The sequence below is a fragment of the Crocuta crocuta genome, unplaced genomic scaffold (assembly GCF_008692635.1).
Source record: "Crocuta crocuta isolate KB4526 unplaced genomic scaffold, BGI_CrCroc_1.0 scaffold9, whole genome shotgun sequence".
In the NCBI taxonomy this organism is placed as follows: Eukaryota; Metazoa; Chordata; class Mammalia; order Carnivora; family Hyaenidae; genus Crocuta; species Crocuta crocuta.
Window position 1 is genome coordinate 6,530,917 of NW_027551567.1, and position 20,353 is coordinate 6,551,269.

At 34.9% G+C, this 20,353-nt stretch overlaps 1 protein-coding gene across 1 annotated transcript in view; it reads left to right on the plus strand.

The window, feature by feature from the left end:
* The window catches only part of SNAP91 (synaptosome associated protein 91), a 148,042-nt gene that overhangs the window by 64,865 nt on the left and 62,824 nt on the right, over positions 1–20,353 (plus strand). The window contains 5 exon segments of the mRNA XM_077750256.1: positions 548–654; positions 5,515–5,556; positions 11,132–11,202; positions 16,128–16,155; positions 19,587–19,696. Coding sequence (XP_077606382.1) covers positions 548–654; positions 5,515–5,556; positions 11,132–11,202; positions 16,128–16,155; positions 19,587–19,696 — 358 coding nt within the window.

The window sequence follows — 20,353 nt, forward strand, 5'->3', positions numbered from 1 at the left end:
TGAGGTTATCAGCAAGTATTTGATAAAGCAGGGTACTGGGATATATGGATCATGAGTTTCAATTGTGACATTTCATATGTTCTTCTACTTTAATTGTACTTCTGTTATATAAATGCCTTTATTTGAGACACCTAGAACATAATACTGTTCTCAAACTTTGCAGGTCTCATTGGTTAGGGGCATTAGTACCTCATGTGGGTTTTAGAGCCTACTGTTTTTGACCCAAACATTCATGTTAGTTTTTTTTAATTGTTTTATTTATTTTTATCTTATTTTTTAATGTTTGTTTACTTATTTTTGAGAAAGAGAGAGCAAGCACAGGCAGGAGAGGGGTGAAGAGAAGGATAAACAGAATCTCAGGCAGGCTCTGCACCAACAGCCTGATACGCACAAACCATTAGATCATGACCTGAGCTGAGTGAGATCAAGAGTCGGATGCTTAACCAATTGTGCCACCCAGGCACCCTTAAGTTTTAATTAATAGTTTAACATAAGCTTAGAAGAAAATTGAATATAATAGCCTTTACCATATTCTTATCTCTTCCAGAAAAGTTTTTTGAAATGAAGAAAGGACAATGTAAAGATGCCCTAGAAATTTACAAACGATTTCTAACTAGAATGACACGAGTATCTGAATTTCTCAAGGTTGCAGAGGTAAGTAATATTAAGCTTTGTTGGAAATATAATTTAAGAATATTAACTTATGTATCTGGAGTCAATAATAGGGTTTATAACCTGTCAAGACATTCTGTCCCAGAGCCCCAGTGTGCTAGGGTTGGAAGTGACCTCAGAGGTCATGTCGTCCGGCTTCTCGCTCAGAACTCTACTCTGCTCCTGCGTCCCAGTTAGATGACCATTCTGTGTTCAAATACAGGTGTCCTGGATACTGAGAAGATTCACAGCTCTGCAAGGTGGTTCAACCCTCCTTCCTACTTAATGGCTATCTTTGACCATAAGGAAGGGCTTCCTTTTTTCACTGAACTCTGAGAAAAAAAAAAGCCCGTAGGAAATTCTGTGTATTGTTAGTGTGGAGAAGTCATAAATATGAACTTACTTTGTCAATGATTTAAACACAATGAAAAAATTAAACAGAAAATGTCATTAATTTTATGAAGTTTGTACATTGTTTCTTAATCACAATAACTGTGTAACCATATAGTTGGTGTTCCTGAGGTTACCTGTAAGCTAGTATATGAATCCATTATTGATAAACACTGATATTGGAAGTTATGACCTTGTTATTATAGTCCTTTGGCAGCATGACCAGTCGGTTCTTATCTTACATGTCAGTGAACAAATTGTTAGGACTACTTGGTGTGCTGCATGAGAGGATTCTGAAGCTCAGCAGAAAAGTGTATGATACCATGCACTTGGGATATTCATGCCATGGTTTTGCTATTTTTACCATTTTTAGAATATAGCACCAGAACATGAATTTTAAACACACAACTCCAAAAACACTCTAGTTTGTGCATTATCTTTCAAATTTCATTTATTCATGGTAATAATGATTGTCACATTCATATTAGGAGACTAAATAAAGTTGTAAAACGCTATCTCTTGACCTTTGGCCCAAATAGTTTGTAATCAGATAAAGGTCTTTTTTTTTAATGTATAATATGGGAAACAAGAGTAAAGAAGAGTGTATAGGAACTACATACACATTAAAGCATATTCATGTGTACTTCTCGCAAGTTTATTGATGTTGGTTGTCTTTAAGGAAGGATAGAATTGCTTGAAACTTTTGCTTTTGCTGCCACACTAGTTTTATTTTTTGTATTTAATAAGATTTTCCTGTGGTTTAACCTTAGTTATCAATATAATCTAGTAAAATTTGCCTTTTTAATAGCAAATTTTAATAATGCCTAAGCATCCAGACAGAACCTCCTTTCATTGTTTCATTAATTCCTGGTGGACATGCTACCCCGTTTTCTTATCTCTAATTGTATTATTAAGGTAAGAAGCTGGGCATGTGACAACCTGGGATATACATTTCTCTGATCAGTACTGTAAGGCTGGGTTTAAGGTTGTCATGAGAAGGGGGATATTTATTAAATCATTATGTTTTTATTTTTAAAATATTTTTAGTGTTTATTTATTTTGAGAGAGAGAGTCTGTATGAGTGAGCAGGGGAGGGGCAGTGAGATAGAATCCTAAGCAAGGCTCCATCTCATGACCATGACATCATGACCTGAGCCCAAATCAGACATTTAATGACTGAGCCAAACAGGGGCCCCATTCTTTTTTTAGATGTAAACTTTTATTTTATGTCTCTTGATAACCTCATGTCACCACAGACCCATTTCAGGCTGTTGAGAAGGAAATATATGGAAATTCAATGTCATTTTGAGAGTTTTTCTTCAAATAACTGAATACAATATTATACTTTTATTTGAACATTATGACCAACACTTTTTTACAGAATGATACTAATTTATAAAATTATTTTAGTAGAATAAATGCTAACCCACAATGGGCTAACAATAACTATTTGTGTTTTCTTTCTTTAAATTACATTGTTCATAATTTAGACATTAATTGTTTGAATACCAGTGTTGAGTGGTTTCGTTATTATTGGTAAATACGGAAATTTCTTAACAAATGTACAAAGCTTCTCTCTCTACCGGACAGCTCTTGTGTGGTGTATGTATGTGTGGACTCATATCAAATAGCTACCTTGTAGTTAGTACCATTTCCCTGAAGAATGTACAAAAGACTTGCAGAATGTCATTTTTAAAATACACTCTGTGTGTGTGTGTGTGTGTGTGTGTGTGTGTGTGTAGGCTATTTGGAAAATGTTAGTAAATTGCCATACTAAAAGAAATGTAGACTTGTCAAGCAACTAGTATGGAAATATTCAAATGTCCCAGAAGAATTGCTTAAAGTGTAGAAAACTTTCCATGTTTTGAATTCTTACAATGAAGCCTCCTAAAGCAGAGAACTGAAACTTTGTAAAATGGTTGTTTTATAGGTAATAGGCATTTTTGCTAAACACACTTCCCTTTTTATAGAACTAAGTTATTCTTAGTTTGCTATTCTAAGATAAATACCAAGTCGTAGGAGTTATATCTCCCAGAATATTTGCAGACAGAAAGTGATGAGATTTCTGTAATACAGCCACCCCTCAGCTGAAGCCTCCAATTACATTATGGTTCAGAAGTTCAGGTGAGTGAAAATAGCAGTGTCAAGGAGGAATTCCTAAATTATGTCTTTCTGTTCAAGAAGGCTGTGTTAACTATTTAAGAGAAACACATCACCTTTTACCGAGATGACCCCAATATTAAAGATCCATAATACTTTAATTTCAAAAATGCTAATAACTTCATTCATATTAATATTTTAATGGATCACCTAACGGGGTATTAAAATATGGAAATAAATGAAGTTACCTTAGTTTATAATTTCCATAATTTGTAATATTTAAGTGAGTTTAGGGAAGCAGGAGTAGCGTCCCTAAAGTCAGAGTTCAGTCGTTAGCAGGTAACGTCTCTACGTCTAGGAGGAATCTGCAGCCTAAGTTGCTCTAGAAGGGTGAGAGTCAGTGCTCTACATCAGTAGTTCTTCACACTGGGCAGTTAATGCTCCCCTCACCTCCCCAGCTACCAATGTCCTGAGATATTTTTGGTTGTCGCAACTGGAGGTGGGGCAGGTCTACAGGCACCCAGTGGGTAGAGACCAAGGATATTGCCAGTATCCTACAGTGCACAAGACAAACCTCATCAAAGAATTATCATTATCATCCCAAAATGTGAATAGTACCAAGGCTGGTAAATCCTGCAATAGAGAAAGTAAAAGCAGTAGCTTCATTAAGCATTTGTTCACAGGTGGATTTTCCAACCTCTAGTTTGCCTTATTGTCATTGCAGGAGCCCAGCACTTAGGCTTCATGTATTTGCTTCTGCATTTCCATCAACATCAAAGCAGTTCATTTCTCAAAGAGAGAGACTTGATTTAACCTTTGTTCCTTTGAGTGTAAATTTCATCTTTACATAAAATGAGAGAATTGAAGTTATTATTTGTATTTTTCTCCAAGTTTTTATTTTGAATAATTTTTAAACCTACGATGAGTTGATAGAGCATATATACTGAACACCTATGTACTCTCTTCATTGATTCACTTCATTAATATATTCCCATAGTTGTGTTCTTTCTTGCTCTTTCTTTGACTTTTTCTGCATTTCCTCCCTCCGTTACCTCTCTTCCCCAAGCTACTAACACTAAAAATTCACATGTGCTTTTACCTAGTAATTCCACTTCTACAAATGTATCCTGCAGATGTATCCACACAGGTGCAAAATGGTGTGTGCAGCATTGTGTGTAGGCAAGAGATTGGAAGCAACTTGAGTGTTCATTAATACATGACTTGTGGTTTAATGGGGTGCCTGGGTGGCTTAGTCGGTTAAGCGTCCGACTTTCGCTTAGGTCATGATCTCGCGGTTGGTGGGTTCGAGCCCCGCGTCGGGCTCTGTGCTGACTCCCAGCTCAGAGCCTGGAGCCTATTTCAGAGTCTGTGTCTCCCTCTCTCTCTGACCCTCCCCTGCTCACGCTGTCTCTCTCTCTCTCTCTCCTAGAAATAAATAAATTAATTAATTTAAAAAAAATACATGACTTGTTTAAGTAAATAATAGGAAAAGAAGCTATTGTAAAAAATAAGTGAACTCTGTGTTAATGTGGATATAGGCCTAAGATATATTGTTGAATGAAAAATATAAGCCTAGTGTATATAGTACACTAGTATTGTATAATAACATGGGAAATAAATATGTATTGATATATTTCCTATTTCCTTGGATATACATGAGGAAACCCTGGAAGGATACATAAGCAACAAACAGAATGGTTCTCTGTGAGAGGAGGGGTGGGCACTATAACCTGAACAAGTTATTAAAACTAAATGAACCTTCCCTGTCCAGAGGACTTACTGGGTATAATTAATTTAAATTTAGTATAAGCATTTTTTAGACTTTTAGTTGTCTTTAGCCATGGAGAAAAACTTTAAATTTTATATTTCAATTTCTGGGGTGCCTGGGTGGCTCAGTCGGTTAAGCGTCCGACTTCGGCTCAAGTCATGATCTTGTGGTTCGTGGGTTCAAGCCCCGCATCGGCTCTGTGCTGACAGCCAGCTCAGAGCCTGGACCCTGTTTCAGATTCTGTGTCTCCCTCTCTCTCTGACCCTCCCCTGCTCGCTCGCTCGCTCTCTCTCCCTCCCTCTCTCTCTCTCTCTCACTCTCTCAGAAATAAATAAAACATTAAAAAATTGTATTTCAATGTTTTAAGTCTTTTTTGGGGTTCTAGTAAAATTTTTTTTTGCATTTGTTATATCTAACCACATTAACAAAATCATTTCTCTGTTGTATTGAATGGAAAACTACACAAAGCATATTTTCAAAGTGAGATTGACAGTTCTTTTATACCAAGATTGAGCTATGGTTAAGTAATTCTTGGGTAATCTGTTAAATGCAAAGAAATTAATTTTAAAAATTCCCATTAAGTGACTTATTTTTTTAATCTGCAGCAAGTTGGCATTGATAAAGGTGACATTCCTGACCTCACACAGGTAAGTGATTCTCTGAGTAAAAAGTATAGGATGCATGAAATTATTACTCTGTGATTTGCCATCAGTTACCTAGATCATAGTCTTGTAAGCATTTAGTGCATTTTGAATTTAAGTCAACCACCTTTCTTGTAAATTATTCTAGATTTATTTTTTCTAGCTATCGAATATATTTCTGGAGATAATGGGAAGATTTCCCTGCCCATTTAACAGTTTCTTCTTTAAAGACAACTGAATTTACTTACTGAGACCATCTTTTCATTCTTGAACTTGATTCAAATTAAGCCTTGACTAATGTTTGAAAAATGCTTTATCTATGAACAGTGTCTGTTGGTAGGCATGTAGTTGGAACATTAGGAATATTTTTTTCTGTTTGTTCTCCTAGTGTTGAACATTTCCCAGTTTTGCAGGAGGGGCATAAAAGGGAAGCATTCTGATACCATAGTTCTACTGTACTGATTCTTGTCTCCTCTATGAAGTGGAGGAAATTCTACTATAAAGGCACCTTTTTAAAAAAGTGGGAGTGGTAGATAAGTGATTTTTCTGAGGACCATCTAGTAAGCAAAAACAATAGTGGTGCTATCTTATCAATCTTTTTATGTGTCAAGAGAGTACATTGTAGGACTCCTAATAGGTAGAACCAAGACCATTCACATGTGCAGAATTACTTTGTGACTTTTCTCATAACTGGCAGAAACTATTTTTATTTAATCAGTTCATTACTCTGTTATGGTAAATTTCTGTCCCAAACATGTCCTTTAACTAGAGATAGTGAGATAATAAGAGAGAATACAGAGCTCCGTACATACCAACAATGAATGTATGAGTCTTCTGTCTTTGTAAATAAAAAGTCATTGTAATAGAAGAAAATTGTCATAATAACCCACTTTTTAATAATATAAAATACATATAATAGACTATAATCCCTTGAAATGTTTTTTTATTTAAAATAATGTTAGCCTTAAATTTTTATTAAAAATTAGAGAACCCAAAAGTAATGGTCTCTATGTATATTATTAAAATACCAATTAAATACCAATAATTTTTCAGAAATAAAATTCTGAGACCAATTCAGAACATGATGGCATTGTATTTTTTGCTTTAAAAGTTGGGAGATCACTGCTTCTAGTAGACAGAATATTAAGATATTTTTGCTATTATGAGATGATAGTATTCTTTGATCAGATACATACCTGAATAAGATATTTATATCATTTTGGATATGGTTCAGATGTTGTGTGTATAAAGTACCATTAAAATTTTCTTATTAGATATAGATTTATGGATTTGAGAACACTGTAATAAAATGTAAAGACAATCAGTGTGCTTTCATTTTAAGTTATTTAATGAAAATAAACATTTACACTGTAGTTTGGTAAAATAGCCCAGATAAATAATACATATTAACTTATAAAAGGTAGATATTAAAATATTTTGTTCAATGAGTAGCCTTTAGAGATAGTAAATCATCTTTATATCAACTGTGTAGACTGCTCTCACTGTCAAATAAAAGTAAAACTAATTATCAGAGAGCATCTCAGTTAAGAAAATAGATCCTCATTTGTCTCAGTTTGTACAGTGTTTGAAAGAGACAAAAGTTTAAAAGAATCCTTAAATATCTTTTTTTAATTAGAAAATTGTACATATCATTGAAAGAAGGATTCACATACTTGGGTTTAATTTTTAATGATATTATAGTATTCATTATCACTTACATAATCTCCTTCTCTCAAGAAGTCCAGAGACATACTGTTTAATGGTGTACATTGTGTTACTCATATTTGCAGAACAGAGATCCAGTCCTTAAAGAAGATCAAATATTGCCCTGGGTATTTGTGATAGAGATTCATTAGAATCTGGTATCATTCTTTTCTCTGCTTTTTTAATGTCCTTAAGAGACACATAAACTTTTGTATTAACGTTTAGTTTTAAATTACTTCTTCACAGATACTCAAACATTCCCTAGTTAATTTCTCCAGCCTATACCTAAATCTCAATACAGGAGCATTGAGTGCTTCTGAAATTTCTTAGTAAGTAACCTAATTGTGATTTCTGTTAGGATAGTGACAGAGCTAACCATACTCCCTAATTCTTATTTAGAACCCTTTGCATAGGTCTATTGGAGGCTTCTAATTGATCTGGCAATCTAGACCTGCTAGGACGGTATGATCAGGCAGAGCTGGAATGTGAGCTGTTCTAGGGTTCATCCTTAAACAGTGTTAGACCAAGGTTAATCTGGAAATGGGTCAGAGATACCAGGTCATGTGGACTCAGTTTAACACCTCTGAGATTAGGTTCTGCTCTCTGCCAGCTCCTGTGTGGCCATCATGGACACCGAATCTAGCTGTGGCAGTGAACCAAAAATACCCAGCACAGAAGAGGGTTAAAGAGGAGATGGAGGCTCCCTTTAGAAGGCTCCCTACTGACTGGGAGTAAGAATAGGCTGCTTATAAATGGAAAAATGAGAATTCTTCTTATGGCAAGGTGGAGCATAGTAATTTAATGGACATCATTTTGTTTGGAAAATGCACAATAAATACCAGTTTGGTCATGTGTAGCCCTCTTTAATTGTGCATATAATGTCATCGTAACTGCATTTAAATGATTTATGAACATTAGTGAACTTTTAACAAAACATTCGAAAGTGCTGTATTGGGTGAGAAGAGGAATACAGTATCAGAACCACTTCTTAGCACTTTCAAATGGTTTCTAAGATCTAATGATCAAAAATTCAAATGATCTTTTGGTTGCTTATCTTTGGTTTTAATGATGCATTAGAATCTAAAGCATCTGAATTGTAGGTGAATGCTTCCTTTTTGATCCTGGACTCACAAGTCAGCCTTGAATTTGTTCTAAGAAAAGGATTTTCAAAATATCATTTCCTGTTTGGGGTGTGTTTATGTGTGTGTGTGTGTGTGTGTACATTCCAAATATAAAATATCTCCATTTATGAAAAATATCTTAGGTTTTCTTGTTAGGTATTCTAGTTGATCTGAAAACTGCTGGTAAAGAAAAGTTAAAAACAAAAACAAAAACAAAAAAACCTACCACTGATGAATGGGTAACTGTGATACATTGCTATTACTGTTAGCTTTCACAGGCTGACTCTGATCTTCAGGTTGATGTTTTCCACCTGATTGGTCTATTGACTTCAGCATTTTAAAAACTAAGCAACTGAAGAGACTGCTAATTATAGTTTGTTATTTTAAGTTCCTTTTCCAACAGCAAAGGTTTTCTCAAAGTTTTGTTCTTTGGGAATTTGAGACTGTTTTTGTTTATTTGTCTACTATATGCCAAGATATACTGCATGCCATAGATAGAGTTAAGGCAGCTGATACTGCTACGTTTGCAAATATTGCTATCAAAATCGTTTTTTTCTCCAAAAACACTTGAAGAATTTCTTTCTATTACGTTTCGCATGTCCTTATAGGAACTACAGATGATGAAGCATTTTTAAACCTATAAGATAAAACGCTCCAAACTTAATTTTATGTGTAACTCATTACAAAATAACGCCCCTTGAAGACAAAAGTCAGATTTATAGTCTGTGCTCTTAGTAAGATTTTTTTAAAAACTGTTATGATTTTTGTGACTGCTTCTTTATTTTAAACTTTTCATCCTTGAATTATTAAAAAATCTTGCAAAAAGAATGGCATTTCAAACTGTTCCCTAGCTTTTGGTTTGTTTGTTTGTTTTTAAGAAACTAAGGAAGTTTATAGGAGAAAACACCACCTCTTTCTTTGTTATCCCATATTGTTCTACTTTGTGACTGTAAGTAGCATTTGTCTTTTTAAACAGTTTTAGCACAGAATCACATTTTCTTTAGTTTGCATTTAACATTTAGACGATCTATGTCTTGTAACTAGAAAGAGGTTCTGTGGCTTGATGTATTTTTCCCTTCCTACAAGCCCAGTGAAAAAATTAGAAATATTAAAATTTTGAAGTTCTGTTCCCAGGCTTCCTAGGTTACATTATTATGGCGATTATACTAATTATTATTATGAAAATTAGCATGATAATGTTGAAGTTATTGGGTGTTAATTTGCCTAAAAATTGTGAAGCTCTTTCTATTTCTTTTTCTTTTAAGAAGACAATGCATATTCTTTTTATTAAATCAACATGTCTTTATGTATACTATTTGTTCTATAGAGCAAAATTGTCCTTGTATCTTAAAATTTTACTTTTTTAACCTTAGAAATATACTCTATTTGCATTTGTTGGAATGTCTTGAGTAAGTTTACCGTCACCTGAGTTATATTTTTAAATTCTAATTTTTATAATTTCCTAAATTTATTACATCCCCTATAATCATTACTCTTTCTACTCTGTAGTCTGTAACATTTTAGATAATGTTCATAGGTCTGACTTTTTCTACCCTACTTCTGTCACTTCGATGAAGTTAATACTTTTGTTCACTTAAAAATTTATGTGTTTGGCTCATTTAGTAATTTATACTTATATTAATCATATAATTAAATATATAATAATCATATAATTGTTAAGATGGCCCATGAATCTATTCATGAAGTGAAAATGGTTTTAAATATCTAGAGCTTTTAAAATTAAAAGCTTTTAATAAGAATTTTACTTTAATTTGTCATTATACGTTCAATGTAAAATGTATAGTTGTATGAATTTCCTTGAATTCTGTGAGCTGTTTAGGTCTTCAAAATTAATTTTATATTAATTTGAAGGTTAATTGTTAGAATTAAATGTATCTATAAATGTAGTTACATATTTCATTCATGGAATGCTGTTCTTTGAATGCTTACACTGCCGTTAAGGTCTAATTTAGGTTAAAATTATTTAAAGATGACATTAAATTTCTAATGCTTGAGGAATAGATGGAGTGGAATATATGTATGAACCTAATATTTCTCTTTCTAATGTACAGTAAAATGCCATCACTTTGTATTGCCTAAAATGTTATTATAAAAACAGTTCAGGTACCTTTTAATAAAAGAGTTATAATATATTAAATTTGGCAATACATAGTAGTTTAACATTATCATATTAGCTAAAGTATTTATTATGTATATAAATTAAGTGGCTCAGTAATAAGAAAATCTTAATTGTTGTTGACTATTAAAGTTGTATTCTTTTCTCCACAACTAACACTTTTACTTAATTTAGTAGCAACTTTTTCCTAACATTTCAGTCAAACAGATAAGTGAGAATTTACTGTATTTTCAAACCTCTGTAAATTTGTGTTTGGGCACTTATATTTCTTACTTGGATACAAATACCTATTCTTTTTTCATGTGGTCTTGTGGAAATATATGATGAACTTGATTTGAGCTTACTGCATATAAATAATATCATAGAAAAAGTTTATCCAGTGTAATCTCTACACTGAAACGACGCTGTAGTGCTATTTGTTATGCAGTGGAGTTAAGTATATGTAAGATGGGCCTGAGATTCCATGGAATTTAAATATTTAAGTACCAAAAGACTTGGAATGAAGTCATCTCACATATGTAACCCACAGAACTCCACCATACAAAGTTACAGTGATGTTCCAGTGTATTTACTTTGAAAGCAAACAATGCAGACATTTATTTTTACTTTCTTATTATAGGCTCCCAGCAGTCTTATGGAGACCCTTGAACAGCATCTAAATACATTAGAAGGAAAGAAACCCGGAAACAAGTATGCATTAGTTGTATATTCTAAATAAAGATGAAAAATGCTACAGTCGTTCTTTGTAAGAATGTATCATGGTACCACGTATACTACTACAGATTTAGGGTATGCTTTATTGTAATTCTTCTAGGTTCCCTCAAAGACCCCATTCATCTGATTAACTCGTGGCAATGTGACCCCGTGTATAGGCAATCGATCTGCAGGCTCATGCAGCAAATTAGTAGGTTGTATGTAGGTTGCCTGAACTTGCTGAAATATATCCCTGCTGTTAGAGGGGATTCACAATATACAGAAAAAGAGTTGCTCATGTTTAAAAATTGAGGCTTCTCTATTGGGCATATGAGTAAAGCAATTTCACAGGTAGCCTTGAACATTCTCTTACATTGCCAACCCCGTTGTGAAAAAAGCAGAGCCCCTCAAGTCTGGTTTTCTGCATTTTAGACTCTCTCTACTTGAACCATTCAGTATGGCATGCTGCTGACATTTTGCTCAGAGATCTTTTTTAGAGAGAGAATAGCAATCAGCAATAAATGCAGTTTTACCGGATTTTCATATCTTTGTGTTTGGGCACATATATTTTTCACTATTTTTACCCATTGCATGAAAAATGTCCAAGTTCCATTTCTTTTCTTCTCTCTAGCAAGTATCAAACTGGTCTGTTCACAAGACCCAGTGCTTTCCAGTCTTTGTGCCTTACTCAGATTACGGTTCTGCTAGTCTTGGATGCCTACCTTCCTTGTCTCCATGTGTGCAGGTCTTACCCATCCTGGGAGGGCTATCTCATTAAGCCTTCCTTAATCATGCATTACCCTGTGTTGTGGCCATTTTGTTCCCACATATGTGGTTTAAATAGGTTTTCTGAATCTAAAGTTCAGGGACTTTTTTATACTTCATTATCTCCACCTATAGTTCTCTCTACAAAGTGAGCTCAAAATCTGTCTTTGTCAGTCCCAGCTTTTTGTGTATTTCATTTAGATTGATAGCAGAAGTTAACAGAGATGACCTATGAAGTGATCATTGCAGGGCTGTATGCTGAGCATGGATTTTACCTACGATACAGCTATCAAAATGCAACTTCTTTCTGCTTTATTCTCTCTCAGCATTTACCCAGAATCTAGATTCATGTCTCAGTGTTACTTTTTGCTTGTTGTTCCATTAGCTAAGTGTCATTTTATTCAATCTTTTGTAAGTTAATATAAAAGTTATTGCATATTTAAAATTTTCAATGATAAACAGTAGTGTAGGAATCTCTCAGGCAGTTATAGCAGAGCTGTTGGGTATGATGCGTGGCAGCACTTCTCAGGGGCTTTGTCAAGGTTGTCACCACAGTGCAAGGTCTGCCCCTGCTTCATGGTAGCCATGGATGGTCAGACTTTTGTGGATATACTGATATCAACTAAAAGACATGGAGAGTACATTAAGTGACATGGGAGTGCATTAGATACCCACTTCCAGTTATTGCTGGGGGCACCCAGTGTAGAGTATCTAAGAAGCTAAAGAAGTTGTATAGGATTTAAGCAAAAGGAAGCACGAAGCCTAAGAAATGTCCCTGCTCCTTTGATGGAAGGACCTTTAGCTAAGGAAATATGCACATCCCCTGGACTTAAAGCCTCTCCCTTGGGCAGTACCCAATACACGTTGGTGAAAAGTCAGCTGGTCTGTCCAGTCCCCCACAGCCCACACAGAACCACACATTCCCCTTGTTAACTCTGCCAATGCTGCAGTCAACAAAAAAGCAGCTTTCTAGGGTGAATTTCATTAGCCCCAACTTCAAGTCTAAATTCGCCCCCTTGTGGCTGCTGGAAACTATTTTTGGAAAACAGCTATGTACACATAGTCACATTTCTAAGAGCAAGGAAATCGAATTTCAGTGATCTTCTGTTTTGAATTACCTCTGAGCATAATGTTTCTCTCTCCTTTAAAATCATTTTATGCTTGTCATATTTCTTTCCTGAATTGGCTGAGAGACTAAATATGAACTTGTCTTTTGCTTATTCCCTATTTTTAAAATAAATGAACTATAGTAGTTAACTGTTTTCTTCTTTGTATGTTTGTGCTTACCTGGGAACTTAAGTGAAGGGTGAGTACTACATTGAGTGGCTTTTTTGCATTTGCTTATTACTGAAAATGCAAAAAGCACTCTTAAGACTCCACATTTGGTATTTAGAACATTTAAAACTGATTTCTGTCAATTTTACACATCTGTGTTTTTTCATCATACTTTTTTTACTTGTCTCCCAAGGTGACTGGCATAAATGGTTTTACTTCATTTTGGTCTTCTCAGATCAAGACTACCAGTCTCTCTTAGGTGTACTACTCTTAGATTTTGGAAATAAAAGGTTTTTATTTTATTAGTGAAAAGAGTTTTTCCCATGGCATATGGCAGGAGTGCCAAAAGACAGTATTATGGAGAAAACTAAAGTTGTTTGTCTGCTTTATACTGTTTGTAGCAGTATAAAATTATTGTCATCTCTGAGTCAAGGAAATGCATACAATGAAGCATTTTTAAATGTCTGCTATAAAAATATGTATGCTCTTTATAGTTAATGGCTTTTATCCACTGATATTTATTTTTAAAGTCTTATGTAGTACTGGGTGACATATTTGTATATTGTATGTTTCTGTGATTCCATAGAGCAAAAGAGAAATTGATTTTATTTCTATAAGATAAGTAAAATGTTGAGGGTACAGGAAACCTGAGATAAGTCTGTTGTCATTAAAATTATTTGGAAGGTATAGATAGATTTTCCACAGCTGTTTTCTTTTTTGTCTTCTGTCTACCATCTATAATCAAAGTTGTGTAGAGATTATTATTGTGAATAATACATAACAAAATATGCTCATTTGATGGCTAACTATTAACATCTTAGAAGTAAACCTTGGCATTTTCTGTGTTCATCATAAAAACTCATGGATTTGTCTGTAGCATTTCACAGAATTTAGGAAAGGACTATATAGGTCATTCATTCTCTCCTAAAATTATATTCGTGTTTTATTCTTCGTAACACAGTTCAATATATACTAGATTTCTCTCATTAAAATTATTAAAGTGAGTATTGGCTTTTAGTAAATGTCATTATATAAAAGATTCTAGCAGTTTCTTTTATAAAGGACGAATGACCAGTGGTAGGGCATTAAATGAATCAAGAAACTGGTGAAAGGAAGCAGTTTGTGTGTTGTGTAAGAGAGGAACACATGCGCTGGGCCCATGTGTGTTTTTGTCAAGACAGTCTGGAATGTGAAACGAGTGCAAGCTCTGGGCATCAGATGGACTTGGACGAGAGTCTTAAATCCACCATTAAAGAATGATGAGGCTTGGGCAAGTTGTTTACGTCGCTGAGCCTTGCAGCCCTTGGATTTTAATCAGTGATTAATGATGCTTTTTAATGCTGTGGCCCAGTGGGAGCACACCTCTGGTTCTGACCTCTTCTATGAAATCATGGCAAAGGCTAAGTAGGGTCCATAAGAACAGACGTCGCATTTCCTGACAGTTTAGTTTCACAGAAAATAATTTTAAGATTCTTGGGTAAATTTTTTTTGTACAAAGAGTACGTGAATGTATTCTTATTCTAAAATTAAAATTATACAGAAATATCAGTGCCTGCAAAATGCCAGATGTTGTTTAAAGTGCTGGGGATATACAGGAATGGGATGGATTCCCTTCCTTCAGAGAATTTAGCATCTAGTGGAAAAGACAGATAACTAAACAGACAAATAAGGTACAGTGTAGTAAGTGGGGTGATGGCTAAACAGAGACAGGAGCTTTTATTTATTTGCTTAATCCAGGAGTAACTAGAAGTGTCATTTAGTAATGGTGCTCATGGAGGAGCTTGGCAAACTGATTCTTTTGCCAGTTATGGTATTTGTACTTAGGTTTGAGCATGATAATCTTCAAATAGCAGGTATTTGCAAGTAAAGTTGGACATCAAAGTTATTAATGTGACAATATTATTACATTTATTGTGCTACATTCAATAAAACAAAAATTTATAATACTATACAAAATTTCATTTACTAAATCTCTGCTAGTTTTGTTTTGCTAGTGCTACTTGTGGTTTTCTCTGTAGATGAGAAAACCATCCCCATCATCCTGAACAACTCTGACACTAGGCTTCTTATTGAAATATATTTTTTCTTCATTTTGTTTCATTATTATTTTCCACCAACTTGGGTTGGTAAATGGTAAGCAGTTTAAGCATCTGTTTCTGAAGCACTTTGCTAGAGATCATGTACAATAGTCAGTGCTAGTAGTAATCTCACTAAAAACAATTTTACTGCTTTCTAATTTTCTCACTCCTTTAGAAACAAGCATTGAGGTACTGTTATTTTTCAAGCTCCCACTGCTTCAAACAGGATAGTGGGAATATTTTCCATAGTTTTCATTAAAGCAATGAACAAAACAAACCTCAGGAGTATACTGTGTGGAAGTTGAGACACACTTCTGACACAGGGCTCATAGGGATTTTTTAAGTCTAGTGTTACTTTTACACATCACTATTGTGAATAAATGAATTACAGGGTACCTTAATGAATTTTCTAACTTTTTAAAATAGTACATCAGAGGGTTGGTTTTTTTTTAATTCTGTAAAGCACTATGTTCCTCAAGTCTTGGCAACATTTTTAAAATTCTAAATTTATTTTTGCTGGACACAGGCAATAATGATCAACTCAAAGAATTGAGTTGCTAGGGATATTAAAAAAAAAAAAAGCTTGAGTTTCAGAATTTCTAGTATTAGCAATTAAGTGAATGGAAAACATTGAAAGGATATCATAATTGAATGAAAGAAAAATTATTTAAAAAAAATACTTTATCCATTACTAAAATATCTATATATAAACGAGCTAATACTTGACCAAGCGATACCACACTTAAATGCTTCTACAAATTTATTCACGTATAGTCAGTTTTAATTTTTTTGGTTGCCTTTTAGATCTGGTGCTCCCTCTCCACTAAGTAAGGTAAGTTTGATCTTTCTTTTGTTTTGACCATTTTAGTAATTTTTGAGTGTACAGTTCGATGGTATTAACATTCACATTGTTATGCAACTATCAATCACTGTCATCCCATTTCCAGAATTTTTTTCACCCAATGTGAAACCCCAATCCCTTTCAACACTAACTATACATCCTTCTCCTCAGCCCCAGGCAGCCACCATTCTACCTTCTGTCTCTGTGAATTGACTACTCTAGGTACCTCATATAAGTGGACTTGTCCAGTGTCTATCCTTTTTTGACTGGCTTATTTTCCTTAACATAATATCTTGGGAGATTTATTTATGCTGTAACCTATGTCAGAATTTCCTTCCATTTTAAGTCTGAATAACATTCCATTGTATGTGTGCACCACATTTTCTTCATCCTAGTTTGCCTCCACATTTTTTTGGCTGTTGTGTAAAGTATGCTGTTGTGTGTACATGGGTGTACAAATACCCGTTTGAGTTCCTCTTTTCAGTTCTTTCAACATATACTCAAAAGTGGAATTTCTGGATCATGGTGATTTTATTTTTTAAGTTTTTAAAGAAAAGAATGGTAAATTTTGTGTATTCTACTTTATATTAGTTTCTCAGGCCAGTGTACTCTGGCAGTGTCATCTCAGTCCTCTATTTGGACTAATTTTTTTTTTAAGTAGGAAAAATATTCATCCATTTATATTTCAACTGAAAACAAACATAACATTTTACTAGTTACAAAGCACGTACATACTCTAAATCACAGCCCTATGAGATAAATAAAGCACATAATTTTATGCATGTTTCATTTAAAAAGTCAATTGTAGTTGGGTATATTTCTGCAAGCATGCTTTTTAGACAGTCTACTGTAATAATTTTAATAATTCTTTCACCTCCCTCTTTTTTAATTTATTGAAGGACACGATTAGGATTATCAGTGACAATAGTATTTTTTTCCCCTAGGTCAGTGGTTCACAGTTGGCATTGTACTTTTTGGGCAAAAATGTAATAAACGTGCTCTTTCCTCTATGACAGATTCCCATTATGTGATTGCTGTTATTACAGAGATGAAGGATATCATTATGACTGCAGTGGTGGTTCCCAGAAACCCTGTACTGGGTCAATACTGGGCTGGCTGCCTACGATTCCCTCGGGCAGCTCAAACATACAGGACTCTGGGGACTGTGATACAACACCAGTTTTAAAATCATTATGTCTCTGTGAAAAATCACAACTTATGACTGCAGAGTAGCGTGTGGTAAAAATTATGGCATCATTTGGCATGGCTTGTCTCCCCATTTTGGCCAAGTCACATTTTATTGGTATTTTCTTTTTGTAATAACAGGATTATTCTGGTTCTATTTCCCTAGCTCTCTCATTTCTTCAGAGCGGATAGTTAAAAGCAGGTTTTAATGGGTCTTTGAAAGACCTTCGTTTCTGCGTTTATGTTGGTAGATTCATTGTCATCATTAGTTCTCAGTAGTATTTTCAAAAACCTCCTCTCCAAACTTATTTGCATGTACTGGTTTAAAAAACACAGATTTCTTTTGGAGGAGTTGTCAGTATCCACAGTGGATGACATACAAATTAAATTTTGTTAGTCCTTTCTGTTCCCTTGATAATCTTTTATGTTCCATTTGAAAACTTTGGTGCAGAGAAAGGTTTGAGTTAACCTTTTCTGAGCAACAGTATCCACTCAGATGTTTGTCTTTCTTGACATGCTGAATGCTTTGCACTTCTGTATCTGTTGAACTGTGACTTCTTGATTCATGGACAAATTCTTTCTTATTCTGTCTTATTCTTAGACAAATACTGTTTAAGTCTAAAACCCTAACATTATCTCCTCAGTCCTTTTTCTAAAAATTTATTCTTTTTTAAATTTTTTAAGTGTTTATTTTTAAGGGGGGGGCACGCAAGCTGGAGAGGAGCAGAGGGAGAGAGAGACAGGGGATCTGAAGTGGGCTCTGCACTGACAGCAGCAAGCCTGACACAGGGCTCAAACCCACAAACCATGAGACTGTGACCTGAGTGAAAGATGCTCAACTGACTGAGCCACCCAACTGCCCGTAAAGCTTTCTTTAAATTTGGTCTATTTGAAAGTAGATGTCCATTTACAGCAGTATCTGATAGCCCTTGGATGGTCTTAGTCTTCATGTGTTTTACCTGCTATTATATAACATTTCCACTTATAGAAGTAAGTATTGGTGGGCTGGTTTGAGATGCTCTATTACGCTTTACCTTGTAAATACGTGGAGAATTAAATATAGCAAATAAAGAGAAATAGAATTAGGATAGTTAACCTCAACAAAAATTTTAATTTTTTACTATAACAACTGACTATTAACTCTTTTTTAAAAATCAGTCCAGGGATACATGAGTGGCTCAGTCAGTTGAGTGTACGACTTCGGCTCAGGTCATGATTTCACTGTTTGTGAGTTCAGGCCCCACATTGGGCTGTGTGCTGACAGCTCAGAGCCTGGAGCCTGCTTTGGATCCTGTCTCCCTCTCTCTTTGCCCCTCCCCTGCTCCTTCTCTTCCTCTCTCTCTCCTCTCAAAAAATAAAAATAAAAAACATTTTTTAAAAATATATCAATCCAGCACAGGGCACCTGGGTAGCTCAGTAGGTTAAGCATCTGACTGTTGATTTTGGCTCAGGTCATGATCTCACAGTTGTGTGATGGAGCCCTGTGTCGGGCTCCATAGTGAGCATGAAGCCTACTTAGAATTCTTTCTCTCCTCTCTCAGCCCCTCCCCCATTTGCAAACACACACCTCTTCTCCCTCTCTCTCAAAAATAAATAAACATTTTAAAAACAATAAATAAACTAATCCAGGACAGTAAGTGTTAGATTTTTACCTTTTTAGTTTTATCTATGTCATATTAGAGATTGGATATAGTCATGACACCCTTAAGCTGTCAGTGGCTTGAATCTAGTTTATGAATTATTCTCTGCCATCTGTGAATTATTTTGAAAGTTAGATTTCTAGAATTTAAAAGCTTCTGAGGAGATTTTATATGAAGTCTGGTTAGGATGTGAAGGAAAAAGAATGGCCTTGGTTTTATAGCAATTATTCCAATTGATAATTTTTTTTTCATTTTTAGCAGCTAGTGAGACCCTTCCTGCTAGTTTTATGTTTAGGATATATTATTTAGTCTTGATTTTAAATACATGACTAGAAGTAATTGCAGTGTTAAGCCAAATATTTTAAACATAATCTTATATAAATTACATTAACTCTGAAAACTTGAAACCTGTTTTGCCCAATATCGATTGCTTATTATAATTCTCAATTTCAAATTTTCTTGAGTTTTTTTCTCCCACAAGGAGTTGTTACCCAGAAGTTGCCGTGAATGTCCTAGGTCTGCTGAGTTGGAGTTCTGTTGCTCTATGTCCTTTAGATTCTCATTTGACTAGAGTGTGTTGTGCATCTTCACTTTCAGTCTTCTCCAGCCACAACTGTTACGTCTCCTAATTCTACACCAGCTAAAACGATCGACACATCCCCACCAGTTGATTTATTTGCAACTGCATCTGCGGCTGTCCCCGTCAGGTTAGTTAATGAGCATGCAGTCAACTGTTTATTAATATTTTGATTAGGTTTTTGTTTTATTTTTGTCTGTTGAACCACCATGTTGTCAGAAATAGAAATCTAGTCCTGTAACATATGATAGTTTGGGCTATTTTTAGGTTCACACAGTAAGTTCTTTGACATTTCCCTATGCCTGGACTCTCAAAACATCAGAAAGGCCTAAGCTGTGGAAATAACCTTCTTGCTCATACATTTAGGAAAAGAGGTGGAAGAATCGTATACACATTGAGATGATATGGAAAATGACTTCTGAAATTAAACTCATCTTGTATGAAATTTAAAGGGTGTCTTAAGGTGCTTTAAGAAAAAAAAAAACATAGGCAGAGGGAAGGGGGCAAGATGGCGAAGAAGTAAGGAGCTCCGTACGTGTGCTCGCGCCCATACATCACACGCAAAAGACCTGAAGCCATTGGAAACGTTATGAAACCTGAGAGATTGGGAAAAAAAGGATGCAGAATCCACTGAGAAAGCCTTCTAACGTGAGTGCGAACTGGGGAAGACCAAATCGGGCTGGGATCCGAGACTCCAGGTCGGAGGCTATCCCCCTCTACCCTCTATGGGGAGTGAGAGGGGAAAAGGAGAGTCCGAAACAGAAAAACCTCTGCTGGGGGGGGGGGG